Genomic DNA, 23,030 nt, shown 5'->3' on the forward strand with positions numbered 1-23,030 from the left:
ATAACAAAATCGCTTTTCCCACCTTTAGTGATGGAGATCCTCGAGGTTGGATCTTAAAAGCTGAGAAATATTTCTGTTATTATGATATACCGAAAGATGAAAGGGTTGATGTGGCATCGATGTATTTGGAGGGAGATGCCCTCGATCTATATTCATGGTTGTCAAATGATCAAATGATGGAATATTGGGAAGATTTAGTGCGTGCTTTGCAAAGAAATTTTGGACCTAACGAATTCCAGAATCCGGATGAATATTTGTGCAGTGTTAAACAAACAGGAACAGTACAAGCATACCGACAAGAATTTGCTAAACGAACTTCACGAGTGTCTAATTGGCCCGAACATTGTCTTATAGGTGTGTTCCTTAATGGCCTCAAAGAAGAATTAAAGGCGGATGTGCGAATTCAAAAGCCGAGAACTGTATACAAAGCTGTGAGTATTGCTTTAGAATTCGAATCTAAGATTAGCCATACCCGGTTTGGGAGAGGTTCAACGTGGACGGCTCCTTCTAAAACAGTCCAGCCTGAATCCAAGAGTAATTCCACAGTAACACCATCAGCTGGTAACACCATCAACTGGTACTCTCAAATTGTTGGAAGTAGAAGAGGAATCGGAAGAACAACCAATTGAAGAAGGCGAGTATGTGACAGGAGACACTAACGAAATGGCTGAGATTAGTCTACACGCAATCCTTAGAAAACCTCATCCTAGAGCCATGAAGATTCAAAGTATGCTTAATTCTGCTGAGATTATTAATCTGGTTGATGGGGGCTCTACACATAATTTCATATCAGATGTGTTAGTAAGGGATTTGAAACTCAATACCCGTACCGTTACACCTTTCGGTGTACAAATTGGGAATGGAGACTTTATCATGTGTGGACAAGTTTGTAAGGACCTAAAAGTGCACCTCGATGATTTGGAAATTGTTCAAGATTTTTACCCATTTTCGCTAGGTGGATCGGATTTGGTTTTGGGTATACAATGGTTGGAGACTCTCAACACAGTACAAGCGAATTGGAAGGAGATGTTTATGATTTTTAATATAGATGGTAAACGTTACAAATGGCAAGGTATTACAACGGGATCGCAAAGGTCTTCTTGTTTTCAGTATTTGGCTATGGAAACGAATGCCACCTTAGAAATTCCCGATGTTTTACAACCTGTTATTCAACAATACAATCGGGTTTTTGAAGATTCCAAATCGCTACCCCCAAATCGTTCACAAAACCACTATATATCCTTACTTCCTAATTCCACACCACCTAACATCCGTCCATACCGCTACCCACATTCCCAAAAGGCAGAAATTGAAAAACAAGTGGAAGAATTGTTAGTAGCGGGATTTATCCGGCCTAGTAATAGCCCTTTTTCAAGCCCGATTTTGTTGGTCAAGAAAAAAGATAACACATGGAGAATGTGTGTAGATTACCGAGCCCTCAACAAAATAACGATTTCCGACAAATACCCAATTCCTAATATTGACGAATTGTTGGATGAGTTATATGGAGCAATGGTATTTTCAAAATTGGATTTACGATCCGGTTACCATCAGATTCGAGTACATGGATTTTATTGTGGGTTTACCACCATCCAACAGGTTTGATACGATTTTGGTTGTGGTAGATCGTTTAAGCAAATATGCTCATTTTATGTGTTTATCTCACCCTTTCACAGCTAAGAGTGTGGCTGCCCTCTTCTGTAAGGAGATAATTCGTTTACATGGTTTTCCTCGTTCAATCGTTTCCGATCGGGATGTCGTTTTCTTAAGTAATTTTTGGCAGGAACTTTTTCGGTTAAGCCAAACGACACTGCAGTTGAGTACCAGTTATCACCCACAAACAGATGGCCAAACCGAAGTCCTTAATCGCTGTTTAGAAGCCTATTTACGCTGTTTTGCTCAGGAAAAACCGACGAAATGGAGCTCCTATTTGGCGTGGGCAGAATATTCCTACAATACTGGGTACCACTCGTCACCAGGTACTACACCTTTTGTTGTCGTTTATGGTCGTGACCCTCCCCCTCTTTTACCATATGTAACGGGAGAAACCAAAAATGCTGATCTGGAGCAACAACTGATTGACCGTGATGAAATGCTGAAGATTCTTCGTCTTAATCTTACCAAAGCTCAGGACCGCATGCGAAATCAAGCCAATTCCAAGCGACGGGAACTTATGTTTCACGCTGGGGATTATGTCTTTTTGAAATTACAACCATATCGGCAGAAACGTTTGGCTAAACGTCATTCCAAGAAGTTATCACCTCGATTCTTTGGTCCTTATCGGGTTCAGCGTGCTATTGGTCCAGTGGCCTACGAATTAGAGTTACCCGCTGATGCAAAAATTCAGCCCGTCTTCCATGTTTCTATGCTTAAGCCCGCACATGGTTCTTTTTCTCCAGATGAAATCGCTCCTTTACCGATAACGAAAGATTGGGAAATCGATGTTCAACCAGCTGCCATTGTCGACCATCGTTGGATTCAGGAAGCTGGTCAACAGGTGTTGGAATTACTGGTTTCTTGGGACCAACGCCCGTTAGAAGAAGCTACTTGGGAATCTTATGATCTACTCGCAGAACAATTTCCTCATTTTCGTCTTGAGGACAAGCTGTTTTACCGAGGGGGAAGTAATGATACGAACCTCAAAGTCTACACAAGGAGAAAGAAGTTGACCAAGTCAAATGATCATGAGCAATTTAATGCTATGTTCGGTTTATGGGTGGACCCACTAGGTCAATACGGACAGGAGCAGTTTAAAGATCCTAAGTTTTAGGAACAGTTATTTCCCATTTTGTAATAATGAAGCAGTCTCTGTTTTATCGGTAGTTTTTATCTTTGAAACGTTCTAGAATTTACTAGTGTTGTAATGGAGATTAGCCTTCTCGAATTTGGCCTTGTTTAATATCTAATAGTTACTTTTGACTGCTCAATTTCTAGTATCTATCATAAGATGCTATAAATGATAAAAATATGAAAAAATAAGATGTTTTAAATAACAAAAATATACTACAATCCTAAAAAGTTGTTTAAAATAAAATGCTATAATATACTCGGAAAAAAAACAAAAAATATAAGACGTAAATTTATTAAATTGTAATTTAATAACTTAATTAATTAAAGTGTGTCGTTATAATAAAAAAATGATGTTTTAGTTTAAGTCTCTTCCTTTTAAATCATCGAAATCCTACAAATAACCGCCCATATTGATTTAGAAATTAATTTCAGGTTGTCCCCGTTTTGGGACTGATTTTTAAATATTTTATCTCATTTAGGATGTGAATGCGTATTATATGATTGATTGTTTAAGAAATTTTTGGTTGTTATTTTCTCTTTTCTCATCGGGTATATATTTATATATATACTTGGGAGCTAAGGGGAAATGCTGCCGAATTTTTCTTCAAATGTTAATCATGTAATACAAATTCACATATGAGGTAAGATATTCAAAAAGTGAGTTTAGAATCCTAACCTTTTGAATACTCTATTTGGTTGAGCGGTTATTCTATCCTTATAAATATTCAATACAAGTTTTAGTTCTTTTAGAGTAAACACTAAAACCTAACTTATGTTTCAGTTGCAACATGTCTACTGATAAAACCTGGACTACTATTGAAAATCGTAACTCTACCGTGTTCCAACAAGGACTCGAATCTTTTATCTAGAGGTCCAAACCACACGTTGATAACACTGGTCAAATCAGATGCCCGTGTAAGAAATATAATATCAATAAATTTATTCTACTAGCCATAATGAAATTTCATATACTTCAACATGTTTTTAGTCCACATTATATTATATGGAAGTATAATGGTGAAAATACCGTTCATCCGGTTGTAGAAGACATAACGCGCAATAACAAGATGGCTAATGTTATTGCTAATGTTATGGGTGGTTTGATTGACAACGATACCAAACGCGAAAAAGGGAACCCGGATATAGAAGGTAGCAGTGTCGATAATGGATTTCAAAAGTTGTTAGAGGAAGTCCAATTAAAATTATATCATGGATGTACTTCGTTTCGTCCCTTGACTTTTTAGCAAAGCTGATGCATATCAAAGTGATCAACAAATAGACTTAAAAGGATTGGCTTGGGTTATGAGTCGATACACGTATGTAAAAACGATTGCTTTCTTTTTTGGAAAGAACACAAATTGTTGCAAAAGTGTCCAATTCGTAATGAGATTCGGCGGGTTGAGGAAAATGCAAATGGTAAAAAGGTGGCTCACAAGGTGTTACGATACTTTCCCGTGACCCCCAGACTACAAAATTTGTATTGTTCCAAACACACAACTGAAGATATGATTTGACACAGTACCGGACGATCAGAAGATGGTACGATGCTTCATCTCGTTAACGGTACTTCATGGCAAAAATTTTATATGAAGTATCCTAATTTCTCGAGGGAACCCCAAAACGTACACTTAGGGCTTGTTGTTGATGGTTTTAATCCATTTGGTAACATGTGTAATCCTTATAGCATGTGGCCCGTCATACTCAGTACTTACAATCTTCCACCATGGGTATGCATGAAAGAGTCCTCCTTCATGTTGACCTTGTTAATTCTCGGCCCCAAGGCACCCGGGAAGGACTTTGATGTGTTTCATAGGCCGTTGGTGGATGTGCTGAAGCATTTGTGGAGTTGTGGCGTACATACTAAAGACACAACGACATGTACATTTTTCAATATGAAAGCGGTGTTGTTATGGACAATAAACGATTTTCCAGCTCGTAATAGTTTATCAGGTTGTAGAGAACAAGGGTACAAAGCTTGTCCGACTTGCAATGAAGATACTCCTTCATACCGAGTATTAAATAAAGTCGTATATGTTGGTCATCGCCGATTCTTAGATTCTTACCATCCACGGAGAAAAACTTTTGCACTATAAAGGCCAACTCGAGACAAGAGCCCCTCTAAGACACTTTAGTGAGGAAGAAATACAAGCGCAACACGATCGTCTTTTGTCTCGTCCTCCGGGTAAAGTAGATGCTCAACGAGCTGGTATTAAGAGAGGTCGTGAGGATTTCAATTTGAAATGGTCTAAAAAGAGCATATTCTTTGATCTTGAGTATTGGTCTTCTCTGGAGCTGAAGCATAACTTCGATATTATGCATATTGAAAAAATATGGGTGAGTCTTTTGGGTACTTCTTTGATGAATGATAAGTCTAAAGACACATCAAATGCTCGGGCGGACTTGATAAAGCCCAACATTCCGAAAACTTAATGGTTGAAAAAGAGTGGAAACAAGTTCCTTAAACCCCATCCATCTTACTCGTTCACGAAAACTGATTGCATTCATTTTTGTTAATTTATAAGAGATGTTAAACTGTCAGATGGGTTTGGTTCTAACATATGTAAAAAAGTGAATGAAAACAATACTAACATTATTGTGCTAAAATCTCATGATTATAACATTCTTATGCAACGTTTGATACCCATTGGAGTTAAAGGGCTTTTGGCTAAAGATACTTATTATAACACCGTAAATTTTCAAATAAGTTTTTTTCATTTTAAATTCACATAAATCTCATCAACACATTTAACAAAAATCCCCAATTGTCAAATTATCCAAAACACACGATCAAATTGTTAATAAAATCCAAGATCCTCAAAAACATAGCTCCATCCCATGTGTGTGTACAATTAAGCCGGCGCCTTCCCGCGATCCTGAGAAGTACCTGAAACACATATCACATAACACGGTAAGCACGAACCTTAGTGAGTTCCCCAAAATACCTCACATTTCTCATTAGCCTCTCATGGCTACAATCTCACTTAAGACCCTCCGGTCAATGTGTCTCAGTGGGACCCTCCAGTCCCACAACTCGGGTGGACCCTCCAGTCCGGTATCTCAGTGAAGACCCTCCGGTCACACAACATAAATCACAAAGAAATAATGCAGGATATCACAATACTCAATATAAGCACATAAGACCCTCCAGTCACACAAAGGTTACCACTCTAGGTAAGTATAGTGAGAAGACTCACCTCGGATGATGACCAGCTTCTAAAGATGCTGCTGCTGCACACCGGCCTCTAATCATTGAACCAAAACCCACAATCACCCAATTAAGATCTAAGACCAAACCTCACTCATTAGGTCTAAAGATAGTTCACTACCCGACCCACAATTAACTCAAGCTCATTGGGTCCACCAAGGCCCAATACTAAATGGGCTATCCCAAGGCCCAACTCTAAAACTTAAGTCCAAGTGACAAGTCCAACACAAAGGCCCAAGACATATACATATTCCTCTGATCCAAAATCTCTAATACAGCAAGCCCAAAATCCAGGCCCAACACTTAAGGCCCAATAAGAGATTTAGCCCAAAAAGCCCACAGCAAGGTTACGCGGGGCGTACCTCCCTTGGTACGCTCAGCGTACACAATCGTACATGCGAATCCTGATCGGGGACACTAGATCGGTACGCGGGGCGTACTGGAATTACGCTGGGTGTACGCCCAATTTTGCTTAATCCACTCTCTTGGTCTTAACCCGTTAAGACCATAGTTATACTCTCAGATCTGGACTCTCTAAAGGCTAATACTCCATAAAGTTCATGACTTTAAGCCTTTGCATGTCTGAGGAAGTCCCAAACACAAAAAATCTCACTCTTTATTCCCAAAAATGCTCATATCTCATGCATGGGGTGGTTTTGACGTCCAAGACTCCATTTTTATGAATCCACTCCATTAAAAACACTCAAAGGGACAGATATTACGCTCTGGAGTTTAACAACTCATAAAGCTTCAAGCTTTGGGACCAAAAACCCTAAAATGGTCCATATTATGCACGAATCAAAAAGGATGAGAAAGCTCTGAGCTTTATACCTTCAAATGATGCTCCAACCATAGAAAAGCTCAGATCCAAAGCCTGAACTCCAACTCCATTCTCTTCAATACTCCTTCTTCATTCAAAGAATCCCACAAGAACACATAGAAGCTCACAAATGGTTACTCAAGCTCAAGGGAAGGAAATTAGGGTTTTGAGAGGGTTGAGGTCTGGAAATGGTGGTTGGATATGAAGACATAATGTTCCTTAAATAGGGACACTCCAAAATATTAGGGTTTCTTCCTGGACCTAGTACGCCCAGCGTACCCTCTGGTACACCCAACGTACTAGGTGGCCTTCGTGTTCTTTCCACACACATGAGTACGCCGAGCGTACACATAATTACGTCCCGCGTACTCAATTGCCAAACATTTCACCATGAGGACTAAACTTGCCAAAACTTCAAACTATCGTAGCTTCTTCGTTACAAGTCCGTTTCCAACGAACCTTATATCCCTGGAAAAGTGGCGAGAAGCCCTACGCTTCTAGCAACTCGTCGCAGCCCCGAGCTTCCTTAAGCCCGGGTTGCAGCCCATGAATCCTAAATCACGGATCCGAAACAGGATGTTACAATTCTCCCCCACTTGAATTAGATTTCGCCCTCGAAATCGCTCCTTATCATTACCCAGATCCCAACAATTAGCCCAAGAAGCGCAACGGATTATTCAGAACATAACCGATCTCCCCAAGACAACCGAAATCAACTGAACCCTCCAACTCGAAGAAGAACGAACCCTTCACTGTTGCAGAGCCCACTCTGCCTCTCCAACACTTGGAATCTGTAGTGGTATGTCTCCCCGACTGACCGCCCATTCGGTATATTCCCATGTCATTCGCTCATCGAATAACAGACTCGATAAAACATCTCCAACTCTGATTAGTCGTCGCGACTGATGGAACAAGTCGTTAACCATAATTAGCTGCTGAACACTCCTGCCCGACACACCAGTCGACTCCGATTGAAGCCCAAAGAACGGTGTCATCTCACACCAATGACCAACCTCCGATAATGCTATCAGAACCCATCTGAAAAGTGAACCTCAATACTCGGTCATCAACACTAAATGAAGACCTGCCAACCCACATGGGAATCGAAACTCTACTCTAGGTCCGACCTCTCGTCAGACAGAACCATTTCACTGCCGACCCCAGGATAATTCAGCTCCGACCCCAAAATCAACGTCCATGCCTGACCGAACTATCCACTGATAGCCGGAAACATAACTCCAGCTGCCTCTCAATGCTAGACACCAAATCCGATTACAAGATCGACTCCCGACCCAACAGTTGAATCTTCGAGGCTACCCTAGCCCATTCAGAAATAGGACTTCACAGGAGTCCTATTCAACCGAGCTCACTCATCCAATCACATTGAACTCCACAATCACGAAGCTCGCCTTACCCTAAGCGATTTCTACACCCGATTTGAAATCGCACCCCCACACACGACCTCGGTCGTTTACCACATGTTACCTCGTGTGTGTCGTGGTTCTTCCCAAGCCAATGAGCAGGTCCACCCAAGTCTAAAACATCAAATGGGAAACACACCCCTCTCATAATGTAATCCACCCGAAATCCCCACCTGCTCGTTCTCCTCACAGATAGAGCCAAACTCACCCAACAGAATCTGGTCCGACACAGATTTGGAACCACTCGTCCCAACCCAGTACTCAACTCATGCCCCATGTTCCACGCATATACGCATGCATTACACCTCGATCCTTCCAACTGGCGACAATCTCTCTCTAACTCAAAACACAACAGGTTTCGACCATTGCTGAGACCCCATTCTCGCCCCTGGTTCAGCCACCAGGTTCCCACAGATTCATTTGGCAAGGCTACCCAGGCCTAAGCGCCCCTCTGCGTCATACCCTGATTAGTAAGGCTGCGTCTCCCCGCAGTTATACAACACTCTCCCACTGACTAACAAGTGCTACGGCTCCCCGTAGTCCTATGACACTCTTTCATTGCCTCGCGAATGCTACGGCTTCCCGCAGTCTTACAATACTCTCTCTCTCTCTCTCTCTCTGACTCACGTATGTTACGGCTTCCCGTAATCATACGATACTCTCTCTCTGACTCATGAATGTTACGGCTCCCCGTAATCATACGATACTATCTCTCTGACTCATGTATGTTACGGCTCCCCGTAACCATACAATACTCTCTCTCTAACTCATGTATGTTACGGCTTCCCGTAATCATACGATACTCTCTCTCTGACTCATGTATGTTACGGCTCCCCGTAATCATACGATACTCTCTCTTACTCTCCATGGGCTCTCTCCACGGTCTCCCCTGACAGTCCTAAGTGATTACTCCCACTCGGATCTGTTCACTCTCTTATCACCCCACATCCTCATCCTCAAGTCATCACCATACTGAGTCCACTAGCTCATGCTCCGTGGTCTAACCATAGATAGGTACACACACCCACCCAGATTAAGCATCTGTACTCCTAACGACAATTTCCGCAACAAGACACTCTCTCCTGCTACAATTCACATTTGGATAGTCCCGTCCGATGACAATTAGCTGAACGGTTCCCACTGGAATAATAGCCACTCGATACTCCACTTGCCATCTCATAACCTCAAATCTCAAAATAATCCAAAAATTTAGGGTGTCATACCCAGATACCCCGGTACACCATCACAAAATCTCACGATGTCTTGTCTCATACACTGATCTTCCACTCACGTCATCATACTCGGATACTGCAATGCACCCTCTTAGAATCTCACAATGTCGTACCTCGACCGCTGATCTTCCACTCGCAACCTCGAAACACTACAACTCACAACTTGAAACACGGAGGAATCGTCAATGTACAAGAACACGTTGATGACAATCCGAAACCCCATCCCCTTCTGCTCAAAACCCATGCGAGAATACTCACAATGACTCTGTAGTTGTTGCCAAACAATTGCTGCCCTTCCTGGAATGCATATAACAACCCCTACATCGAACTAGAAATTCTCAATAGTCGAAACTGGTCCTCAACGAGCCAACCGCCTCGAACTCATCCACTACGAACTCGAAGGGTTCCTAACCACAATAAGATCTCTGACCAATGGCTACTCGCTGTGGATACACTCATCCTTTCCTGAACACGTATAAAAAGCATCATCCCACTCTGCACCTTGCCTCATCCACCAATAACCCAAGTCTTCATGTGTCCGCACCGCAAATCTCAATAACCAGTTCTCTAACCGCCCTTGAACAGATCGCTGATCCTCTCAGTAGAATACCCAGTTCTCCCCCACTCAGGGTTCGAACCATCACCAATTGGCATACCAATAGTCTACTCCATAGACTGTTTCACCAGGTACATCACACTTGACTCTTGGGATCCTACAACGTAACACTCGATGATCTTCCCGATAGAGACCAAGCAACTCCAAATGTCCCGAATCTCAAATGAAATCCTCGGAACCGTGCCAACGTGATTGCCTCTAGTCATCCCGAAATCTCATACCGACACACCGCTGGATACCACAACTGTACTTAACTAGTCACACGCCGCGTCTCCGACCCCTCGATCAACACTCCATCGCGTGGATCATCATAAAAACAAAGACCTCACTCTCACAGTCGATACACATTGTGGACAACGAGGGCCGCCGCCCCAGTATACCCCTCTTGATCACCTGAAACTACTGCTAAAAGTATGCCTGACTCGACTAAGGCATCTCCTTGTCCTCATCTATCTCAGTCCCCACTAATAACTCTTTCACGGTATAAGAAATACCTCGCAGCAAACATACCACAATTACTCTGGTGAAAATATCGCAACTATATGTGCTACCCCTCGGGGTTACCTCCAAACTCTGGAACTGGAAGCTCGTTACCTCATTCGCTCCACCCGAGAAGAAGAAATAGCGTAATTCGTCATAGGATGTGACATCTTCAACCTTCGGTCGATCACTCAACCCAGACCGCAATCCTCCTCCGCGTATCACCTCCACTTTTCCTCCAGTCCCGCGACTCCAACTGGCAGCCCACCAGTCAACTCCTCGGGATCTAAACTCAATTCCCTCACAAGGTACACTTTATCGGAGCTCAATCGACATGGCCCTTTGGCCCCACAGTTTACCATATCCTTTCTCAATCAGAACACCCATCGTCGAATAAGTGGTAAAGATGAAAATACACTCTGCTACGAATCATGGTACTCGAACCATGTTAGCTCCCCCCATTAACCTGTTATTTAGAACCTCTGGGATTCTCCCTGCTTCGAGTATGGGTCCTATTCTTTCAGTAGTACGTGCCCATACTACCTGCCACATCTACCCATACTTTCCACACGGTCGTCCCAAATTTCCTAAGTAGCTGCTCAACCTTCTCGATCACCAATCTCGTTACACATGGTTGCTCTCCAGTGAATACTCTCCTCTATCAGCGTACTCACCTGACTAAGGTATCTCCCTAGGCTCTTCCTAGGTCCTTACACTTCTCTGCTATCAGCTGTTGAAGAACTCCTTATGATGCCAACCATCTACCTCCTGAATATCGTCATATTCACTTAGTAGCCGACTCCCATCATCAAGAGTTCCACAAATCATGAAGCAAGCAACATTCGGGCATCAAATAACCTCCACCAGCACATAGAACCACTTTGGCATATAACTCCTCTCGCTTTATCTACAACTCAAAAGGCATCGCCGACTCAGGCAACCCTACCCCTCGTGGTATCTAACTACCCTTTTAGTAGATTCCATAAAAGCACATCTAGGTATCTCTCCTAGATTACTCCACTACTCGAAGCTCTCTCTCTAAAGATTCCTGCTAGATACTCTTACTCAGCACATACTCAAGGCACATAACAGATAGCAACAACTCCTAGGCTAAGGCATCACAAATAAGGCAACTTTAGCCCTAAAATATGAAATACCTAGCCTATCCTCTAGCATGCATCACTAATATCTCATAATACAAATAAGTAACGGTATTTTGGGAAATTGCCGTTCGGGCTCTGGCTGATTGTACACACTGCTCCAACTCGTTTTCTCTTAAAACTCTTTCTCATTTTAGAAAAATTATTTCTTTTGAAAATTATTTCTCAAATCCTCAGTTTGAGTCCAGACATACCCGAAGGTACATCCGAATCCCTCAAACCAAGGCTATGATACTAACTTGTAACACCGTCAATTTTCAAAAAAAAAATTCATTTTAAATTCACATAAATCTCATCAACACATTTAACAAAAATCCCCAATTGTCAAATTATCCAAAATACATGATCAAATTGTTAAATAAAATCCAGGATCCTCAAAAACATAACTCCATCTCGTGTGTGTGTGTACAATCAAGCCGGCGCCTTCCCGTGATCCTGAGAAGTACCTGAAACACATATCACATAACACGGTAAGCACGAAGCTTAGTGAGTTCCCCAAAATACCACACATTTCTCATTAGCCTCTCATGGATACAATCTCAATTAAGACCCTCCAGTCAATGTGTCTCAGTGGGACCCTCCAGTCCCACAACTCGGGTGGACCCTCCAGTCCGGTATCTCAATGAAGAGCCTCCGGTCTCACAACTCGGTTTGGACCCTACGGTCCTAACTCAATAAGGCACCGAAATAATACACAACATAAATCACAAAGAAATAATGCAGGATATCACAATAATCAATATAAGCGCATAAGACCCTCCGGTAACACAAAGGTTACCACTCTAGGTAAGTATAGTGAGAAAACTCACCTCGGATGATGACCAGCTCCTAAAGATGCTGCTGCTGCACGCCGGCCTCTAATCACTGAACCAAAACCCACAATTACCCAATTAAGATCTAAGACCAAACCTCACTCATTAGGTCTAAAGATAGTTCACTACCCGGCCCACAATTAACTCAAGCTCATTGGGTCCACCAAGGCCCAATACTAAATGGGCTCTCCCAAGGCCCAACTCTAAAACTTAAGTCCAAGTGACAAGTCCAACACAAAGGCCCAAGACATATACATATTCCTCTGATCCAAAATCTCTAATACAGCAAGCCCAAAATCCAGGCCCAACACTTAAGGCCCAATAAGAGATTTAGCCCAAAAAGCCCACATCAAGGTTACGCGGGGCGTACCTTCCTTGGTACGCTCAGCGTACACAAGCGTACACGCGAATCCTGATCGGGGACACTAGATCAGTACGCGGGGCGTACTGGAATTACGCTGGGCGTATGCCCAGTTTTTCTTAATCCACTCTCTTGATCTTAAGTCGTTAAGACCATAGCTATACTCTCAGATCTGGACTCCCTAAAGGATCATACTCCATAAAGTTCATGACTTTAAGCCTTTGCATGGCTGAGGAAATCCCAAACACAAAAACTCTCACTCTTTATTCCTAAAAATGCTGATATCTCATGCATGGGGTGGTTTTGACGTCCAAGACTCCATTTTTATGAATCCACTCCATTAAAAACACTCAAAGGGACATATATTAGGCTCTGGAGTTCAACAACTCATAAAGCTTCAAGCTTTGGGACCAAAAACCCTAAAATGGTCCATATTATGCACGAATCAAAAAGGATGAGAAAGTTATGAGCTTTATACCTTCAAATGATGCACCAACCACAGAAAAGCTCAGATCCAAAGCCTGGACTCCAACTCCATTCTCTTCAATACTCCTTCTTCATTCAAAGAATCCCACAAGAACACATAGAAGCTCACAAATGGTTACTTAAGCTCAAGGGAAGGAAATTAGGGTTTTGAGACGGTTGAGGTTTGGAAATGGTGGTTGGATATGAAGACATAATGTTCCTTAAATAGGGACACTCCAAAATATTAGGGTTTCTTCCTAGACCTAGTACGTCCAACGTACCCTCTAGTACGCCCAGCATACTAGGTGGCCTTCGCGTTCCTTCCACGCACATGAGTATGCCGAGCGTACACATAATTACGCCCCACGTACTCAATTGCCACACATTTCACCATGAGGACTAAACTTGCCAAAACTTTAAACTATCATAGCTTCTTCGTTACAAGTCCGTTTCCAACGAACCTTATATCCCTGGAAAGGTGGCGAGAAGCCCTACGCTTCTAGCAACTCGTCGCAGCCCCGAGGCTTCCTCAAGCACAGGTTGCAGCCTACGAACCCTAATCACAGACGATCCGAAACACGATGTTACACTTATACTCCAATAGTAGAGCTTTGTATGTTTTTGAAGCAACTTTCTCGACAACACTATTAATGAAGGATATGAAATAAGTGAAGGCAACCATTATTAAAATATTGTGCAAATTAGAAGTGATCTATCCTCCTGCGTTTCTTTTTTGACATTATGCTTCATTTCGTTTTACATTTACCTAATGAAGCTATTTGCGGAGGCCCGGTATGTATGAGATGGATGTATCCCTTCGAAAGGTATATGAAAAAACTAAAAAATTATTTTAGAAACAAGGCGAGGCCGGAAGGTTCTATAGATGAGGGTTATGTCGCTGAAGAAGCATTATATTTTTTTGATGTACCTTGAAGATTTCGAGACTCTATTCAATCGACCCGAAAGAAACAACGATGCTGTCATAGAATAAACAACGTTATGGGTGTTTATGTCTAAATGTCAACTGGCTAGCGCAATGAAAACGAAAAATCTCAATCTAAAAGAGAAAAAACATTTAGAATGGTTTGTGCTTGATAGTTGTGACGAAGTCAAACAATATATTGTGTAAGTGTTCTTATCTTTTAAATCATTTTCTGTTTTTAGTTTCTCCTTTTTTACTAAATTTATCTTTTTTTCATCAATGTAGTGAACTTAAATCATTACATCTTGAAAGCGATTAAAAAATCGAATTCCCTAAATGGCTCCTTCACAAGGTCTATGATATGGAAAAACAAAAATCTCCAAAATTTGAAAAGGAGTTATCAGCTCTTTCAATTGGTGCGCATGTAAATGTCTTTACTTACTACGCTTGCATAGTGAATGGTGTTAGGTTTATGAAACTTATGTGTGACGCCCAACAATCAACACAAAACTTGGCGGTTCTAACTGAGGGAGAGAATAAGCAGGAATATTATAGTCAACTAAAAATGATTATCAAGATGTATTATCCTCATAATTATTCCATTATACTTTTTCGTTACAAGTGGTTTGATACTGCATGAGTTAAATCTGATAATAATTTTACAAGTATCGACCCACAACGCGAATTGAGCAGTGATGATCAACTCATATTTGCTATGCCGACCAAATAAGGGTTTTACAAGTATTGATCCACAATGCGAATTGAACAGTGAAGATGAACTCATATTTGCTACGCAATCCAAACAAGGGTTTTACATCCGATAACCTTCTCGAAGTGATGAAAATAACAACCAGCGGTGGGTTGTTGAAAATGTTAATCATAGAAGAATTTGGGATCTACTGATGAACGATTTCGACCATGATCCCATTGGAAATATCGACAACGATTCAATCAATGTCGTTCTTAGTAATGCTTCTTCTAATTTCACTCTTTCAGTCGACTTTGGCCAGTAATTTCATAATTCCCAATCGGTTGAAGATGATATTGAAGTTGGTGCGCTAACGGGTATTATCAATAATATGTCTGAGTGTGAGACCGATTATGATAAGGAGGATCCCGATTATGATAGTGATGTATCATCAGACAGTGAATTGTCTAAGGACGAGAATGATAAAAAAAATCTTTACATTTGACTTGTAAAATAAGATTTGTATTTGTTGTAATCATATTATATTGTGTGTGTGTGTGTATATATATATATATATATATATATATATATATATATATATATTCATATTGTGTTATAATTTTTCAGGTTGTCATTTTTTTGAATTGCATTGCTCTATCTTATGGCTGTTGTGATGGGCCAATGAGGTGATGGTGTTGACGAGCCACCACATCCATTCGGTGGAGGTTTTAGTGATCACCACACTTATGGTATATTGACAATTATTCTGATTCATTGTATTTCATATATATATATATATATATATATATATATATATATATATATATATATATATATATATATATATATATATAAGTATCGTGGCTAATATTTTTTATACCGCTATACCTCCAAAACGAAGAGGCATGTCAGTAAACAAAAAGATATATAAGTTATTTGAAGCAAATGGAAGGTGGCTTCTAAAGATAGTATTTGACATCAATACTTACACGCCGATTTAGGAAGTATATGAATGCTTCATTCGGGAGGTGGGGAATTATATGTGGCGTGACATCGCATTGGATTTGAACGCTTAGAAAGAAGTTTCTGAGGCCGAAAGGAATGATATGTTCCAGTATCTTTCGGTAAATTAATTATAAAGTTATATTTAATATGTTTAATTTTGATTTATTTTTAACTTCTCTATTTTTTTTAGACATGGTTTGCTTTTCAATAGATTTCAAATGATCCCATGGCTTCAATTTTTTGGGCATCACTGAACAGTCGGATATGTGCGTGGTATACAAGCTGCAAATATAATGCAAAAACTCGTTTTTTTGATTTGCAAGGGGATGTGAAGGAAACAAGGGCTCGACCCCCCATAGGTACGAATCTGCAGCATTGGAGCATTATTGTTGACCACTTCTTAACGGATAAGCATAAAAAATGATCCAGTGAAAACACATAATGTCGGAAGAAGCAAGTGGTTAAGAATCATGGAGGGACGTGCAATTACGGTATTGCTTGTTTCAAGAAAGTAAGTTACATAATGTTTAATCAGTTATAACATTTTTTTTTAATGTTTATTCAAGTATAACATATAAAAAAAATGAATAGACTTGAAACATTTCACCGTGGGCATGTGAATAAACAATGGGAGTTCGTTGACTCGTTAGTCGAAGATCAGTTTGTAAGTTATTATTACTTAAAAATGAAGTAGATTGTTGCTTTTTTTAGTTTTGAAGTATATTGACAATCTTCATGAAATAGATAATGCTTTAGTTAGTGAGATTGCTTTACAAACTCAACACATAACCGACTCTAGTGGTGATCCGAACTCTATTGATGGGGTAAGAATATTTGAGGAGGTGTTAGGTGCTCGAAAGGGACATGCGAAAGGCATCATCCCTAAAATTCCTTCTACAACGGGTTCAAGTGCTCCCTCTCAGTGGTAGTCACAGTCACAAGCACCACAACCAACTCAAGTACTTATTCAACTCTTAAAAAAATTGGTAGCTTGGTACTTTACTATATTGTTATAAACTTGATGCATTTATATTAAATTTTGGTAGTTTGATATTTTGTTTATTTGTTTAGTTGTTAATTCATTTGTTATGAATTTGGTAGTTTGGTACTTTGTTAAATTGTTAAAGACTTAATTGATTTGGTAGTTTGATAGTTTGTTAAATTGTTAAGGACTTAATTGATTTGGTGGTTTAATAGTTTGTTAAATTGTTAATGATTTAATGTTTTTGTGACTTAATTGTTAAGTAATAATAAATTTTTTTAGTTTGATATTTTAACTTATATACTTACTTTGTAGGATGTGAATGTCAACGCTTTTATCCAAAACCCCGCGTTTGTGACGACAATTGGAGATATTATATGCTGGTTTAAGAACCAAGTCAACAATGTGGACAACAACGATGGGAAAGATGACTAGTATTTCTTTTTTTATGTTATAGATGATATTATTATGGATTTATTAGATAATTTATGGACTAGATCGACTAGAATTTCTTGTTTATCAAATCGTTTTTGTAATGTGGTATATTTGATGTTTTATGTAATGTGGTATATTTTGTTTTATGTGATGCAGAGTTGTAGATTATGATTTATTGTACATTATGCATTTTATAATATATAAACTAATATCATATATAAATTGTATTAAAAAAAAAATTAGCGGCGACAACTTTGCGACGAAACATACCAATTGCGACGACAGGTGCCTCCGAAAACTTTGGCCGAAAAAACTCTGATCGGTGGCTGGAACATTAATAGAGACGGCACTAATAGTGACGAATAAGGCTTTTAGCGACGCCGATTATTAGAGACGACACTAATTGCGACGATTATTGAGTATTAGCTACGAGTTAATAGCGGCGACCCTTTTGCGACGACTTGTCGTCGCAAAAGGTATTAGCAACGATATGAGGCATCAACTGTTGTCCTTGCTAAAGGTAACATTTATTTGTTGTGAACATATTTAGTTCATAAAACAATGAAACAAATACGTGTGTCAGCTAATGCAAAATTTATTTAAAGACATTCACTTGCATTTCATCATCTTAACTGTTGGACCAAGAAGAATTAATGCTAAACACAACGCTTCTATCACTCACTTGGCTTGCACTTTTTTCTACAAAGTATTCAAATAATTTAGACGATTATGAGCCATTAAGCATAATAGACAACGTGTTAGACACCTACTCATAATCAAATGAAAATGAAAGGAACTATCTTGATAGATATGATCAACTGAATTAACAGAAAACATTAATTACATACAAGTGTATACATTAAAAGATTTGGCTGCAACTCTCAAAGTAGTACTATTTTGATTTCTTGTTAAAAGATCCAGCACATACTTTTTGCCCATGAAACTGGCCACTACAGATCAGAACTAATTTATAACAGTGATGATGCTTTACATTGAGAAAGAATCACTACAAGAAAAAACATTGTTAGTGACTAGTTTTTTCGTGAAGACCCAAAATCTACTAATAACGTCATTTAGTCCCTGTATATTAAGTCGTCATTGAATTTTGAAATGCTACAAATTTAATAACGAATGCTATTTGGTTGTCATTTACTCGTTACTAAAACATATAATAAAAAATTAAAGTTCCTTTTTCTAATAACCTAGTAAGTATAAGTGACTAAAAATAATTGTCACGACAATGGAGACTTAATAACCAAAAATAATAGTCATGCATGGACACTTAATGACCAAAAATAATGGCCATGAAGTACTCTTTGTTTTTGAATCCACCTAAAGTCCTCACATAAACATGTAAGGTCATTAGATAACAAAATAAAAAAAATTTAGTTATATATAATAACTAGGTTAAAACCCGTAGAACCCACGAGTGTTAATTTAAATGTAATAAATCATTGAAAGTAAGTTGCTATTTTAAATTATCTATGACACGAGTAAAACATAAAAGTAACATTCGGTCCAAACCTATTTAATTATTTGGAAAGCTTTAGGTAAGCAATAGTTCTTAAGGAAGATCGAACAAACAAACTCAGATGTTACAAAAATCAAACAGATTAAAGTATGTTGCTATTTTTTGGTTTAACCCTTATAAAATAACGAATTGGAGGAGAAAAGTACCCTTTTCTTTCATACATAATTCCATCATTGCAACACTTTTTTTGCATCTATAGCTCCAACCCTGCATGTTGTCGACCCAATGTAAGCTTGTAATAAGTAAAATTTGTTAGTTAAAATATATAAATGTTCAATGAAAATAAGCAGTATCAGAAGACTTCAACTCACATATGATCAAAAAGATATGTATGAAATAGCAAGATAACTTGAGGATCAATAATGATATCATATAATATGTTTTAAAACAAAAAATATGAAAAATTTAGAAATTTGATACGTATAGTATTTTTCTTTTTACAATTTTAGTCCAAGGACAAAATGGTCATTTGTAAAATATCAATTATAGGAACGCTAATTTTATACAGTTTTCTAAGGAAGAAGGGTAAAATTGGAATTACAATATGTTTTTTTGTTTGGACGGATAAAAGAAAAAACAATGACATTTTCCTCACTTGAAACACGGTGTTCAAAACCATGACCAAGACATTTCTATTGATAACCAATATAATGGTAGCTTATAATAACCGAGAACCAAAATAAAAATAAATAAATAAATAAAACATGCTCTAAAAAATGTGTTCTATTACTGTAGTTATTTTTCCGATTGACAACAGCCCCATAAGTTAGAAAAAATGTCAAAACAGCCCCATAACTTAGTAAAAAAAGCCAAAAATAGCATCTGTTTGAAATGCATAAGAATTGTCAGAACAACCATTCTAACTTATAAAATAAATGTAATAAATAGGCCACTAAGTTACAGAATTCGACAAAAACAGCCCCTTGTTTCAATTTCCTGAAAAGTACCAAAACAGCCCCTAACGTGGAAAAATCTGTCAAAAAAAACCCTGTATACAATTTTGACATAATGAATAATCAGAACAACCATTCTAAAAAAAACCATGTATAACGTAAAAGTACCAAAGCATCAAGAGCATCTCGGCACGAGTCAACAAAAGAAGACCATAAATTGTGAATGAATCAAAGTTCTTATAAACATAGCAAATATATACCAAAGGAAAATAAGAACGTGGGGGAAAAGGATTTAGCACCATTTTATAAAATGTTTACAATCTCTTTTTAGAATCCATATAAATGATTTTAAAGGAAAAAGAAATATACCATCATTAAAGGAAAAAAGAAATATACCATCATTATAAAAGCATTGTAAAAGAAACACGTCAATATAAAGATAAAAGAAACAAAAATAAATGATTTTAAAGGAAAAAGAAATATACCATCATTATAGTTAATGTTTTAATCGCATGTATCATGTTCTCCTTGTCTTCCCATCGATGCTCCATACTGTCCCTTTTCCCATCATTGCTTCAAAATTTGAATAAGGAAAAAAATGAAAATAAAAAAATAGAAATTAAATTAAAAATTGATTACCCTTTATGATATTTTTTATTATAATATTCTTGTTTAAATATTTTAACTAAAAAGTCATTTGTGATATAAATATAAGATTTTTAATTATTTATACTTTGACATAAGCTCATTTCAACACCTAAATAGCAATGTGCTTTAAAAGTACAATGCTATAACTGGATGAAAGCACTTGGAAATGTCCAAAATCATTATTAAATCTCAAAATTATTTGACTTGATTGGCTCCCAAAAGACCGATAAAAGTGGCTTTAGATCGATGAAATGATATGACATTTTCAAACCCGATCCAAAAAATATGAAGTTGCAAAGACATGTGAGGGAAAAATGGTATTAGTTATCAATTTTTAAAAAGGGTAAAACCGTAAATTTGATGTTCTTCTAACTTGTATTTGGCTGTCTTGGAACATTCTTGCATTCTGTTTCTTTCCAATTCCACTGGTTCTAATCTCCTTGCAAGTTCTGACCCACACAAAATTGATACACAAATGATTATCCTACATTTGGAAATATTTACATCATTAACATTCACTAAGATATATACAAACCTTTATCTTATGGATTAAATGAATGATAGTTTTGTCAATGGATCTTATTGCTGCTTTAATGACAACACCATCCGAACTAACTACATGAAACTGAAACTAAGGAGGTGTAATCTGCAGTTGATCATGGACATAACTGTAATATAACATGGAGCATAAATGAGGACTCCATCCTTTAATCTTGGAAGATGTTTCTGATCTTTACCTGTTTCAACCAAAACACAGATCAAAATATTGAAATTTGCTATAAAACTCGAGTAAAACAAATGACAGAAAACAATAACCACTTTCTAGATCTAAACAAAACAAATATTGGTGAAGTTCACACAACTTTACTAAACAAAGATAGAAATTGAAAACATGTTTGGTTTCATTAGTTAATTATATACTCTAAACAGTTGGTCAAATAGATTAAATTTTATCAACTATTTAATTATATTCAACAATAACACCGTAATTGAAATTAGAAATCCTCATCACATAAGAACTACAAGAAGGCACTGAATCCTCCCAACGGACCACAAGACGAAGTACAAAAGAAATAGTTGTTTATTAATTTTTTTCACGATTGGCTTTTTACCTGCTATCCAAGCCAATTGAATAATGGCATATGCTTAAGAGATAACAGCTAAGTCCCTGCAACAGAGTAAAATAAATCAAACTTTTTTAGAAAACACGAACATGCACTATTAGAAAAAAGAATACCAGCAACAAAATCGTTGAAAGATAGACCATCAACAACAAAATAAATGGAAAAGATGTTAGTCATTGAGGCATTTTGTCGAACAGTTGGTGTTCATGAAAACTAAAAAAACCCAAAAAAAAAATTCCAAAATTTATGTTAAATAACCTAATTCTACACAGCCCGGGTGGAGATATATTATTATCGTGGTTAATCTAGATTTCCATGAACATGATTTTTGCACAATTTCATGTTGAAGCCCACATATTCCATATTTCATACGGCTTAGATCCTGCACATCAGAATACAAAATTGAAGACATATAGACAACAATAAACAATATTTAGTTCTTATCTTAATCTAGAAGAAGTTAATCATGCCTACAGGAAGCAATAAGAGTGAAATTATTTAAAGTATAAAAAGACCGAAAAGGGGATTGGACGCATACTAAGATGAGAGACCCGCGAGTGAATCTTACCTGAAATGAGAGAGACGAATGTGCAGGAGATGACTAGCTTTGTTGGAGATGAATGCGCATTCGAGGTATATACGAAGTCGACAGAAGGCATAGTGAATTCGATTCAAATTTGGATATTGAATCCTGATTTTTTGCTATTAGCGTGCTGATTTATTGATGATTGCTGATTTTATGGATTTGTGTAACAAAAAGAAAGGAATCGGAGTTTTATTCAGTGTTTGAAATTTGAAATTTCAATTATAGGAAATCAGGAACAAAATCAATATAAAGATTTAAGAAAATTCCGGATTTCATGAATTGAGTTTTAAGCAAATATAAAACATATTGAATGGCAATGGGTAAAAATCATAGAAAGGGCGTTTTAGGGAAATCCACTTTGAGAGAATGGGCGGGAAGAAAAGCTTGGGGGCGCACGAGGGAAAGCCACGTGGCTTATTAGAAGAGAAGATAGTCACCAGCTATACTTATATATGATTACGATTATAATAAAAGAAGATTCATTTTTGCTACGTTTTATAAGTTTTGACACTTACCATTTTTGTGATAAATTTGAAATAATATCCACATGTTGATTTTTTTTCAGTTTTTAAATTAAAAAACCACCTAATACTTATACTTATAATATTAAATGTAATAAATGTGATTGATAAATTCCAATTAATATGTTTTTTCATTCTTTATTTCGAAATTTTATTTTAAAAAATACTTATTGTTTACACTTTAATATATATATATATATATATTTTAAATCAATCCATATAAATACTATTGATGTTTTACACCTAATTACAAAATAAAATAAAATTATGAACATATAATAATGAATGATGACATGGGTGGAGTGGCTGCCTTGTAAATATACAAGAGCTAGC

General features: G+C 37.8%; 1 protein-coding gene and 1 long non-coding RNA gene across 7 annotated transcripts; one reads left to right on the forward strand and one right to left on the reverse strand.

Annotated features, from left to right (window-relative positions):
• The first annotated feature begins 663 nt into the window (after positions 1-663).
• Positions 664-2,770, forward strand: LOC145164310 (uncharacterized). Its single transcript, XM_079083039.1, has 2 exons — positions 664-1,576; positions 1,677-2,770. The coding sequence occupies exons 1-2, from the start codon at positions 664-666 to the stop codon at positions 2,768-2,770; spliced, it is 2,007 nt and encodes a 668-aa protein (XP_078939165.1).
• A 15,405-nt stretch (positions 2,771-18,175) lies between these two features.
• LOC145162765 (uncharacterized) lies at positions 18,176-22,577 on the reverse strand. Of its 6 annotated transcripts, none has more exons than XR_013739313.1 (8): positions 22,159-22,577; positions 21,849-21,972; positions 21,579-21,634; positions 21,002-21,112; positions 20,817-20,915; positions 20,304-20,391; positions 19,072-19,132; positions 18,176-18,400 (listed from the first exon to the last, which is right to left on the reverse strand). It is a non-coding gene; the product is annotated as an uncharacterized LOC145162765 (long non-coding RNA). The 6 variants fall into 6 exon arrangements; XR_013739312.1 differs by having other exon boundaries at positions 21,002-21,203; XR_013739314.1 differs by lacking the exon at positions 21,849-21,972.
• Between the last annotated feature and the right edge of the window lie 453 nt (positions 22,578-23,030).

The sequence above is a fragment of the Lactuca virosa genome, chromosome 3, assembly GCF_052849685.1.
Source record: "Lactuca virosa cultivar CGN04683 chromosome 3, Lactuca_virosa_CGN04683_v6, whole genome shotgun sequence".
NCBI lineage: Eukaryota > Viridiplantae > Streptophyta > Magnoliopsida > Asterales > Asteraceae > Lactuca > Lactuca virosa.